The sequence below is a fragment of the Nerophis lumbriciformis genome, linkage group LG38 (assembly GCF_033978685.3).
Source record: "Nerophis lumbriciformis linkage group LG38, RoL_Nlum_v2.1, whole genome shotgun sequence".
Classification (NCBI taxonomy): domain Eukaryota; kingdom Metazoa; phylum Chordata; class Actinopteri; order Syngnathiformes; family Syngnathidae; genus Nerophis; species Nerophis lumbriciformis.
The window spans coordinates 8,434,112-8,446,774 of record NC_084585.2 but is presented as its reverse complement, the minus strand read 5'-3'; the positions used below and the strand labels follow the sequence as shown (position 1 = coordinate 8,446,774).

The 12,663-nt window shown below is 40.5% G+C and overlaps 1 protein-coding gene across 6 annotated transcripts in view; it reads left to right on the top strand.

Moving 5' to 3' along the window:
- Positions 1-12,663, top strand: part of magi1b (membrane associated guanylate kinase, WW and PDZ domain containing 1b) — a 497,598-nt gene that overhangs the window by 430,085 nt on the left and 54,850 nt on the right. For all 6 annotated transcript variants that reach the window (XM_061932500.1, XM_061932501.1, XM_061932499.1 and 3 more), the window contains 2 exons: positions 1,686-1,777; positions 6,071-6,263. In XM_061932500.1, coding sequence (XP_061788484.1) covers positions 1,686-1,777; positions 6,071-6,263 — 285 coding nt within the window. The remainder of the gene's footprint in view (positions 1-1,685; positions 1,778-6,070; positions 6,264-12,663) is intronic.

The window sequence follows — 12,663 nt, the reverse complement described above, 5'->3', positions numbered from 1 at the left end:
TAATCGGACGATAATATCGGCAGTCCGATATTATCGGACATCCCTAATGTTTACTTTTGTATGCACATTAAACCAACCAAAAATCCTGACTTTGTAGCAATGTTCACGGACTCTAGTATTTGGTTCTCTGTTAGATGCAATGGTTTTTCCGTATTGGGACCATGATTTCGGTCCTAACTTGTTCACCGGTCCTCACATGGAAGGTAGTTTTCCTTGTTGATGTCTCAAGAAGGGTAGAAATACAAGAACACACACACATTCCAAGCTTTTTTTTGTTATTACGGAAGTAGGACCATGACCCGAGCCCTCAGCTGAATTACATATAGCACCGGAAGTCGTAAAATCCCCTGGCAGGTTTTTTCGGGGATGAATAGGGAAGTCCTTCTTTAGTTGCCGTCTTGTTTTATCATATATTGCTGCCTTTGCACCTGTCAATGTTTACTTTTGTATGCACATTAGACCAAGCAAAAATCCTGACTTTGAAGCAATGTTCACGGACTCTAGTATTTGGCTCTCTGTTAGATGCAATGGTTCTTCCGTATTGGGACCATGATTTCGGTCCTAACTTGTTCACCGGTCCTCACATGGAAGGTACTTTTCCTTGTTGATGTCTCAAGAAGGGTAGAAATACCAGAACACGCACACGCATGCTCACATTCCAAGCTTTTTTTTGTTATTACGGACGTAGGACCATGACCCAAGCCCTCAGCTGAATTACATATAGCACCGGAAGTCGTAAAATCACCTGGCAGGTTTTTTCGGGGATGAATAGGGAAGTCCTTCTTTAGCTGCCGTCTTGTTTTATCATATATTGCTGCCTTTGCACCTGTCAATGTTTACTTTTGTATGCACATTAGACCAAGCAAAAATCCTGACTTTGGAGCAATGTTCACGGACTCTAGTATTTGGCTCTCTATTGGATACAATGGTTTTTCCGTATTGGGACCATGATTTCGGTCCTAACTTGTTCACCGGTCCTCACATGGAAGGTACTTTTCCTTGTTGATGTCTCAAGAAGGGTAGAAATACCAGAACACGCACACGCATGCTCACATTCCAAGCTTTTTTTTTGTTATTACGGACGTAGGACCACGACCCGAGCCCTCAGCTGAATTACATATAGCACCGGAAGTCGTAAAATCCCCTGGCAGGTTTTTTCGGGGATGAATAGGGAAGTCCTTCTTTAGTTGCCGTCTTGTTTTATCATATATTGCTGCCTTTGCACCTGTCAATGTTTACTTTTGTATGCACATTAGACCAAGCAAAAATCCTGACTTTGGAGCAATGTTCACGGACTCTAGTATTTGGCTCTCTGTTAGATACAATGGTTTTTCCGTATTGGGACCATGATTTCGGTCCTAACTTGTTCACCGGTCTTCACATGGAAGGTACTTTTCCTTGTTGATGTCTCAAGAAGGGTAGAAATACAATACCACACACACATTCCAAGCTTTTTTTTTGTTATTACGGACGTAGGACCACGACCCGAGCCCTCAGCTGAATTATATATAGTCCTTTGCTGCAACTTTTACTGTCTTTTCCATTCTGATATTGGTATTTCGGCAGTTATTGTTATGAAGGAACCTTCTCTCGTGAGAGTTTTTGAAATGGGGTTGTCATACTAATAAAGAAAATATCTCTTGGACTAAATGGACTGTTAATGATGATGTTGTCTATTCTTCCAGTCCCAGACTTCCAGGAGCAGGATATATTCCTCTGGAGGAAGGAATCAGGGTTTGGCTTCAGAATTCTCGGAGGAAACGAGGAAGGAGAGCCGGTGAGTGTCCATCCCTCTTTCTTTTGTCTCGTTTACTTTGGACTAACTCCTCCCAAATACTCTTAAAGGGACTTTTTGCAACATTTACACAGAAGCCTAGAGGGCGCTAACTTTCCAATGTATTTTACACAGTATAAGCCGCCCTCTTTGCAGGATCTAGGACGTAATGACGTACACTACGTACGTACCTAGCACATGCATTAGCTTTGGATTGCTGATGATAGCGATTTGGATAGCAAGCATTAGCTATTATTAACTGTCACGTTCAAACACTGAGGACATCTATTAAACAAGACAAAGGCAAGGAATCAAACAGAGACAGATTTCAATTTGGACTCAATATTGAGGAGAGACATGGCCACTGCACTCTCTGTACAGTCCTGCACCACGCTCTGACGAAGAAGGTTTTCGTCTCCTCATTTATTCAGATGTTCAATGTTCACGCACCAACACATGTCACAGCAGAAATGGGAAGTATGTAAAACAGTCATTGTTTTCGGTCTCATTGAAGTCCAAGAAGAGGATTTCTCGGGCTTGGGCTCTTCCTGGATCCAGCTGGGGCAGGTGTTGGAGGACAATGGATAACCCCTCCCGTCTCCTGACCACAGGGACTTCAAGAGGGCAGCGGGTCGTAAATAGCGTTGACCTCGGTTACCAAATAGTTGGAAGAGAGTTTGTGAAATACTTCAGAGAGAGAGAGTTTAACACTTCAAAGAGAGTTCCTCTGGAAGTTGAGCAGATCCTGCCATCTGTCCGTGTTGAAATCACAGTGGCGTTTCACGAGCCTTCTTCCTCTTGTTAGGCCTCGAAAGACAGCACTCATAATACAACGTTTCTTTTGTGATAACTTACAAACAATTATTCCAACATTAACTATACAGTACAGGCCAAAAGTTTAGACACACCTTCTAATTCAATGTGTTTTCTTTATTTTCATGACTATTTACATTGTAGATTGTCACTGAAGGCATCAAAACTATGAAAGAACACATGTGGAGTTATGTACTTAACAAAAGAAAAGGTTGAATAATTAAAAACGTGTTTTTTATTCTAGTGTGCAAACAACCTTCCCTAGTCATGGTGCAAAACAAAACAACAACTAAACAATCCAACCAACACAAAATGTCAACAGACATGGTCACACATAACACAACCTGCTCACCAAACTTTGAGGACTTTATAGAAAAAAGGTCCATGCACCATAAAAACTCAAAATTACACCCATTGAAATCCATCACAAAACACGATGGGAAAAATGCAAAACACTCTCCATACTTATCCATGTTTGGCGAAATTTCTGATTGATTACAAAACTTTAAGGAGGTCGTCTCGTAAGTAAACAAGGTAGGAGTCAAACTTTCCCATATTCTTCATATATATGTATATTAATTATTAATAATATAAACATTATATACACAGTACAGGCCAAAAGTTTGGACACACCTTCTCATTCAATGCGTTTTCTTTATTTTCATGACTATTTACATTGTAGATCGTCATTGAAGGCATCAAAACTATGAATGAACACATGTGGAGTTATGTACTGAATTGCAGCACAGCATTTACCTCTACGACCCAATCCAAAGAACCTTGCCTACTCAACAAAATGTACCCAACACAAAAAGTCAACATGATCACACATAACACAAAAGGCTGTGGATATTGTTAAAAAAAATGTCCAAGCACCATAAAAAAAATTCAAGATTACACCTATTTAGATCCATTGCAATGCATGATGGGAAAAATGCTCAACAATCTCTTAGCTGCTTGATATCTTTGATTACTTTAAATTAAATTTGCTACAAATTTGCCGCCACCTTGTGGACAACATGAGTAATTAAGGTCAATGACCATGTCAGCACATGAGCAGCACAGCATTTACTTCTACAACCCAATCCAAACAACATTGCCTGCTCAAAACAACGTACCCAACACAAAAAGTCAACATGATCACACACAACACAAAAGGCTGTGGATATTGTTAAAAAAAAACAACGTCCAAGCACCATTAAAAAAAATACAAGATTACACCTATTTAGATCCATTGCAATGCATGATGGGAAAAATGCTCAACAATCTCTTAGCTGCTTGATATCTTTGATTACTTTTACCGGATTAAATTTGCTGCAAATTTGCCGCCACCATGTGGACAACATGAGTAATTAAGGTCAATGACCATGTCAGCACATGAGCAGCACAGCATTTACCTCTACGACCCAATCTAAAGAACCTAGCCTACTCAACAAAATGTACCCAACACAAAAAGTCAACATGATCACACACAACACAAAAGGCTGTGGATATTGTTAAAAAAAAAAAACGTCCAAGCACCATTAAAAAAAATACAAGATTACACCTATTTAGATCCATTACAATGAATGATGGGAAAAATGCTCAACAATCTCTTATCTGCTTGATATCTTTGATTACTTTAAATTAAATTTGCCGCCACCTTGTGGACAACATGAGTAATTAAGGTCAATGACCATGTCAGCAAAGGAGCAGCACAGCATTTACCTCTACGACCCAATCCAAACAACCTTGCCTACTCAAAAAAACGTACCCAACACAAAAAGTCAACATGATCACACACAACACAAACGGCTCACTAAACTTTGTGGATATTATTAATAAATAAAAATTAAAAAAAATACAAGATTACACCGATTTAGATCCATTGCAATGCATGATGGGAAAAATGTATAACATTCTCTCCACACTTACCCATGTTTGGTGCATTGTAGCTGTTTGATATCTTTGATTACCTTGACATACTCTTATTATCCAGTTATAACAATTATATAGCCATTAAATTAATATAATATATGGTGCTGAGATAGGCTCCAGTGCCCCCCGTGACCCCAAAAAGGGACAAGCGGTAGAAAATGGATGGATGTACACATACAGTACAGGCCAAAAGTTTGGCCACACCTTCTCATTCAAGGCGTTTGCTTTATTTTCATGACTATTTACATTGTAGATTGTCACTGAAGGCATCAAAACTATGAATGAACGAAATAATTAACATGTTTTATATTCTAGTTTCTTCAAAATAGCCACCCTTTGGTCTGATTACTGCTTTGCACACTCTTGGTATTCTTTCCATGAGCTTCAAGAGGTAGTCACCTGAAATGGTTTTCACTTCACAGGTGTGCTTGAAGCTCATCGAGAGAATGCCAAGAGTGTGCAAAGCAGTAATCAGAGCAAAGGGTGGCTAGTTTGAAGAAACTAGAATACAAAACATGTTTTCAATTATTTCACCTTTTTTTGTTAAGTACATAACTCCACATGTGATGGATCTAAATCCTGTTTTCTCTCATGTATGGTAATCAACAGAAGGATATTGTTCTAACCCAAGTACTTCAAAGCGGAGAGATGGCAGGATCTGCCCAATTTCCAGACAAACTCTTTTTGAACTATTTTTATTGACCTCTTTTTGAAGTATTTTACGAACTCTCTCTGAACTATTTTATGTTAAAGTTAAAGTACCAATGATTGTCACACACACACTAGGTGTGGCGAGATTATTCTCTGCATTTGACCCATCACCCTTGATCACCCCCTGGGAGGTGAGGGGATCAGTGGGCAGCAGCGGTGGCCGCGCCCGGGAATCATTTTTGGTGATTTAACCCCCAATTCCAACCCTTGATGCTGAGTGCCAAGCAGGGAGGTAATGGGTCCCATTTTTATAGTCTTTGGTATGACTCGGCCGGGGTTTGAACTCACAACCTACCGATCTCAGGGCGGACACTCCAACCACTAGGCCACTGAGTTTATGGACCTCTTTTTGAACTATTTTACGACCTTTTTCTGTGAACTTTTTGCGACCTTTGTCCTTTGGAAACAGCGGTGTCCATGTGGGTCCAAAATAAAAGATGGAGGCGTGCAATCTTTTGGTAGAGCGTGTTGAGATACTGTGCAAGGGTACAGCGTACAGACGACTCTCCTCAATATTGAGTCCAAATTGAATTCTGTCTCTGTTGAATTCTTTGCCTCTTGTCTTGTTTAATAGATGTCATCAGTGTTTGAACCTGACACATGCTAATTATTATTTTTAAACTTTTTTTTTTTTGCAAATTCCATTATATGTTATACTTTTCTGACACCACCAGATGGCAGTATAAGTGTCCACATAAGTGGCCATAAGACCCCAATTCAGTAGTGTACACAATTTTGTAAATAAGAGCTAAAAGATGCTGTCCACGCATGTGGCCACTAAGGCCTTTAGAGGTTTCAATCCACCTGAAGTTCACAAACATTCTGTGAGATTCCACGTGCGTCGTGTCATTTCAGATCTACATCGGCCACATCGTCAAGTACGGCGCCGCGGACGAGGACGGACGACTGAGGTCCGGCGACGAGCTGGTGTGCGTGGACGGCACCGCCGTGGTGGGCAAGTCGCACCAGCTGGTGGTGCAGCTGATGCAGCAGGCGGCCAAGCAGGGTCACGTCAACCTCACCGTGCGACGCAAGACCAACTACGCCGGTACGAACTTGATCGCGAGCGATAGTGCAGTGCAGCTGACGGTTTTTTCAGGCGGGTATAAAGCCAACATGTTTGATTTGATTTTTGATTTTTATTAAGGATCCCCATTAGCTGGTTGCCACAACAACCCACTAGTCTTCCTGGGGTCCACAAACTCAGTACAATTACAAGTATTTTTCGGACTATAAATTGCTCCGGAGTATAATTCGCACCGGCCGAAAATACATAATAAAGAAGAAAAAAACATATATAAGTCGCACTAGAGTGTAAGTCGCTTTTTTGGGGGAAATAAGTCGCTCCGGAGTATAAGCCGCACTAGAGTATAAGCCGCATTTTTTGAGGAAATAAGTCGCTCTGGAGCATAAGTCGCACCGGCTGAAAATGCATAATAAAGAAGGGAAAAAACATATATAAGGCGCACTAGAGTATAAGGCGCATTTTTGGGGGAAATAAGTCGCTCCGGAGTATAAGTCGCACCGGCCGAAAATGCATAATAAAGAAGGAAAAAAAACAAATATAGTCGCACTGGAGTATAAGTCGCATTTTTGGGGAAATAAGTCGCTCCAAAGTATAAGTCGCACCGGCCGAAAATGCATAATAAAGAAGGAAACAAAACATATATAAGTCGCACTAGAGTATAAGTCGCATTTTTTGGGGAAATAAGTCGCTCCGGAGTATAAGTTGCACCGGCCGAAAATGCATAATAAAGAAGGAAACAAAACATATATAAGTCGCACTAGAGTATAAGTCGCATTTTTTGGGGAAATAAGTCGCTCCGGAGTATAAGTTGCACCGGCCGAAAATGCATAATAAAGAAGGAAACAAAACATATATAAGGCGCACCAGAGTATAAGTCCCATTTTTGGGGGGAAATAAGTCGCTCCGGAGTATAAGTCGCACTGGCCGAAAATGCATAATAAAGAAGGAAACAAAACATTAATAAGTCGCACTAGAGTATAAGTCACATTTTTGGGGGGAAATAAGTCGCTCCGTAGTATAAGTCGCACCGGCCGAAAATGCATAATAAAGAAGGAAAAAAACATATATAAGGCGCATTGGAGTATAAGGCGCATTCTTTGGGGAAATAAGTCGCTCTGGAGTATAAGTCGCACCGGCCGAAAATGCATAATAAAGAAGGAAACAAAACATATATAAGTCGCACTAGAGTATAAGTCGCATTCTTTGGGGAAATAAGTCGCTCCGGATATGAGTTGCACCGGCCGAAAATGCATAATAAAGAAGGAACAAAAACATATATAGTCGCACTAGAGTATAAGTCATTTTTTTGGGGAAATAAGTCGCTCCAAAGTATAAGTCGCACCGTCCAAAAATGCATAATAAAGAAGGAAACAAAACATATATAAGTCGCACTAGAGTATAAGTCGCATTTTCTGGGGGAATAAGTCGCTCCAGGGTATAAGTCGCTCCAGAGTATAAGTCGCACCGGCCGAAAATGCATAATAAAGAAGGAAAAAAATATATATATACGTTGCACTAGAGTATAAGCCGCATTTTTGGGGGAAATAAGTCGCTCCGGAGTATAAGGCGCACCGGCCGAAAATGCATAACAAAGAAGGAAACAAAACATATATAAGTCACACTAGAGTATAAGTCGCATTCTTTGGGGAAATAAGTCGCTCCAAAGTATAAGTCGCACCGGCCGAAAATGCATAATAAAGAAGGAAAAAAATATATATAAGGCGCACTAGAGTGTAAGTCGCATTCTTTGGGGAAATAAGTCGATCCGGAATATAAGTCGCTCCGGAGTATAAATCGCTCCGGAGTATAAGTCGCACCGGCCGAAAATGCATAATAAAGAAGGAAACAAAACATATATAAGTCGCACTGGAGTATAAGCCGCATTTTTGGGGGGAAATAAGTCGCTCCGAAGTATAAGGCGCATCGGCCGAAAATGCATAAAAAGAAGGAAACAAAACATATATAAGTCGCACTAGAGTATAAGTCGCATTCTTTGGGGAAATAAGTCGCTTCGGAGTATAAGTCGCACCGACCAAAAATGCATAATAAAGAAGGAAACAAAACATATATAAGTCGCACTAGAGTATAAGTCGCATTCTTTGGGGAAATAAGTCGCTCCGGAGTATAAGTCGCACCGGCCGAAAATGCACAATGAAGAAGGAAACAAAACATATATAAGTCGCACTAGAGTATAAGCCGCATTTTTTGGGGGCTAATAAGTCGCACCGGCCGAAAATGCATAATAAAGAAGGAAACAAAACATATATAAGTCGCACTAGAGTATAAGTCGCATTCTTTGGGGAAATAAGTCGCTCAGGATGTAAGTCGCACCGGCCGAAAATGCACAATAAAGAAGGAAAAAAACATATATAAGGCGCACTAGAGTGTAAGTCTTATTTTTGGGGGAAATAAGTCGCATCGGCCGAAAATGCATAATAAAGAAGGGAAAAAACATATATAAGTCGCACTAGAGTATAAGTCACATTGTTTGGGGAAATAAGTCGATCCGGAATATAAGTCGCTCCGGAGTATAAATTGCTCCGGAGTATAAGTCGCACCGGCCGAAAATGCATAATAAAGAAGGAAACAAAACATATATAAGTCGCACTAGAGTATAAGCCGCATTTTTGGGGGGAAATAAGTCGCTCCGGAGTATAAGTCGCACCGGCCGAAAATGCATAATAAAGAAGGAAAAAAACATATATAAGGCGCACGAGAGTGTAAGTCGCATTTTTTGGGGAAATAAGTCGCATCGGCCGAAAATGCATAATAAGAAGGAAAAAAACATTTATAAGTCGCACTAGAGTATAAGTCACATTTTTTGGGGAAATAAGTCGCTCCGGAGTATAAGTCGCACCGGCCGAAAATGCATAATAAGGAAGGGAAAAACAGATATAAGTCGCACTGGAGTATAAGTCGCATTTTTGGGGGAAATAAGTCGCTCCGGAGTATAAGTCGCACCAGCCGAAAATGCAAAATGAAGAAGGAAACAAAACATACATAGAGTATAAGCCGCATTTTTGGGGGGAAATAAGTCGCTCCGGAGTATAAGTCGCACCGGCCGAAAATGCATAATAAAGAAGGAAAAAAACATATAAGGCGCACTAGAGTGTAAGTCGCATTTTTTGGGGAAATAAGTCGCATCGGCCGAAAATGCATAATAAGAAGGAAAAAAACATATATAAGTCGCACTAGAATATAAGTCACATTTCTTGGGGAAATAAGTCGCTCTCCGGAGTATAAGTCGCACCGACCGAAAATGCATAATAAAGAAGGAAACAAAGCATATATAAGTCGCACTAGAGTATAAGTCGCATTTTTTGGGGAAATAAGTCGCTCCGGAGTATAAGTCGCTTCGGAGTATAAGTCGCACCGGCCGAAAATGCATAATGAAGAATGAAACAAAACACATATAAGTCGCACTAGAGTATAAGCCGCATTTTTTTAGGGAAATAAGTCGCTCCGGAGTATAAGTCACTCCGGAGTGTAAGTCGCACCGGCCGAAAATGCATAATGAAGAAGGAAACAAAACATATATAAGGCGCACCAGAGTATAAGTCGCATTTTTTGGGGGAAATAAGTCGCTCCGGAGTATAAGTCGCTCCAGAGTATAAGTCGCTCCGGAGTATAAGTCGCACCGGCCGAAAATGCATACTAAAGAAGGAAAAAAACATATATAAGGCGCACTAGAGTGTAAGTCACATTTTTTGGGGAAATAAGTCGCATCGGCCGAAAATGCATAATAAGAAGGAAAAAACATATATAAGTCGCACTAGAGTATAAGTCACATTTCTTGGGAATATAAATCGATCTCCGGAGTATAAGTCGCACCGGCCGAAAATGCATAATCAATAAGGAAAAAAAACATATATAAGTCGCACCAGAGTACCGTATTTTTCGGACTATAAGTCGCAGTTGTTTTCATAGTTTGGCCGGGGGTGCGACTTATACTCAGGAGCGACTTATGTGTGAAATGATTAACACATTAGCGTAAAATGTCAAATAATATTATTGATCTCATTCACGTAAGAGACTAGACGTATAAGATTTCATGGGATTTAGCGATTAGGAGTGACAGATTGTTTGGTAAACGTATAGCATGTTCTATATGTTATAGTTATTTGAACGACTCTTACCATAATATGTTACGTTAACATACCAGTTGGTTATTTATGCCTCATATAACGTACACTTATTCAGCCTTTATTTATTTTAAATTGCCTTTCAAATGTTTATTCTTGGTGTTGGCTTTTATCAAATACATTTCCCCCAAAAAATGCGACTTATACTCCAGTGCGACTTATATATGTTTTTTTTTTACTTCTTTATTATGCATTTTCGGCCGGTGCGACTTATACTCCGAAAAAAACGGTACTTATAACTACACAAATACAGAAACAAATAAAAGCATGAATAAGAAAACAAGCAAAACAATTTACAGTCCCAGTCAGATCAGTTATGAAATGAGGCGCTGGTGGATTAAAGGTCTTTGGCCCAGAGAAGTTGATGGTGCGGCAGAACAATTCTGTCAGTCATCCATTTAGTCTCGACTCTGACTTCGTTATGTAAACATGTTTTATTCTCATTTCTTTTTATTTGCTGCGTGAGCGTCTTCAGCTGGACTTTGCCTGACCCCCCCCCGTGTTCTCAAAAGAACCGGCACACACCGCTTTCCTTTGCAATAGCCCCGCTCCGCTACTCAGCGGCGTAATAAAGAAAGGCCCATAAATAAAGTGATGGAGAGGCCGGTCAACCTTCGGCCTGACGACGGCGTCTTGCCTTAGAGCGTCGAGAATATGAGCCGCCCGCTTTCCGCCAAGTGTGCAGGAAATGAAATGTGGAATGAAATGTCCTCACACCGCCTGGCGGGGGCTCTTCTTGGGTTTAGAAGAGGTTCACCCGCAGATTTATGGAAAGGCCAACTTTCAAATAGTTTTCAAATTGGAAATGAGCGGTGTTGTTTTTTTTATATATCTTTAATATGAATGATTGAAGTATTACCGTATTTTCCTGGACTATAGGGCGCACCGGACTATAAGGCGCACTGCCGATGAGCGGGTCTAGTCAGGTCTATTTTCATACAAAAGGCACACCGGAATATAAGGCGCATTAAAGGGCTCATATATATATATATATATATATATATATATATATATATATATATATATATATATATATATATATATATGTATATATGTTTATATGTATGTGTGTGGGAAAAAAAATCACAAGACTATTTCATCTCTACAGGCCTGTTTCATGAGGGGGGGTTCCCTCAATCATCAGGAGATTTTAATGGGAGCATTCACATACCATGGTTTATATAGGGCACAGAGTGGGTGGGTACAGGCTGGCGTAGGGGCGTGGTGATTGGCTCATGTGTTACCTAGGAGGTGTTTCCGTCTGTGGCGGCATGCTGTTACAATTTCGCTGCGCTTGTTGAGGGATGACAGGTCTGGACGGTAAATAATAAACGGTTTCTCTTTCAAGCATAGGTTGCATCTTTTATTACCACTATTGTAAGGTGTGCTGGATGCAAGAATTTGCCATGTTATTGAATATTCAACATTATTGTCTTTGAGGTCCCAAATGTGTTTGCTGAGTTCTGTGGTATTCCGCAGGTTTTTGTTCCTGAAAGAAGCCTTGTGATTGTTCCATCTGGTTTTAAACTCTCCCTCGGTTAATCCTACATATGTGTCGGATGTGTTAATGTCCTTGCGTGTTACCTTAGATTGGTAGACAACTGATGTTTGTAAGCACCCCCCGTTGAGAGGGCAATCAGGTTTCTTTCGACAGTTGCAGCCTTTGTTGGTTTTGGAGTCGCTCTGTCCGGGGGCCGACGGCTCATTTGCAATTGTTTTGTTGTGGTTTGAGATAATTTGTCGTATATTGTTCATATATATGTTTATATATTTTTTCTAAATGTAAAAGACTTCCTTGTGGTCTACATAAGTGTTTTTCAACCACCGTGAGATACAATCTGGTGTGCGGTGGGAGATTATCTAATTTCACCTATTTGGGTTAAAAATTGTTTTTTGCAAACCAGTAATTATAGTTTGCAAATGATGTGTTGTTGTTGAGTGTCGGTGCTGTCTAGAGCTCGGCAGAGTAACCGAGTAATACTCTTCCATATCAGTAGGTGGCAGCCGGTGGCTAATTGCTTTGTAGATGTGAGAAACAGCGGGAGGCAGCGTGCAGGTAAAAAGGTGTCTAATGCTTAAACCAAAACTAAACAAAAGGTGAGTGCCCCTAAGAAAAGGCATTGAAGCTTAGGGAAGGCTATGCAGAACGAAACTAAAAATGAACTGGCTGCAAAGTAAACAAAAACAGAATGCTGGACGACAGCAAAGACTTACTGCGGAGCAAAGACGGCGTCCACAATGTACATCCGAACATGACGTGACAATCAACAATGTCCCCA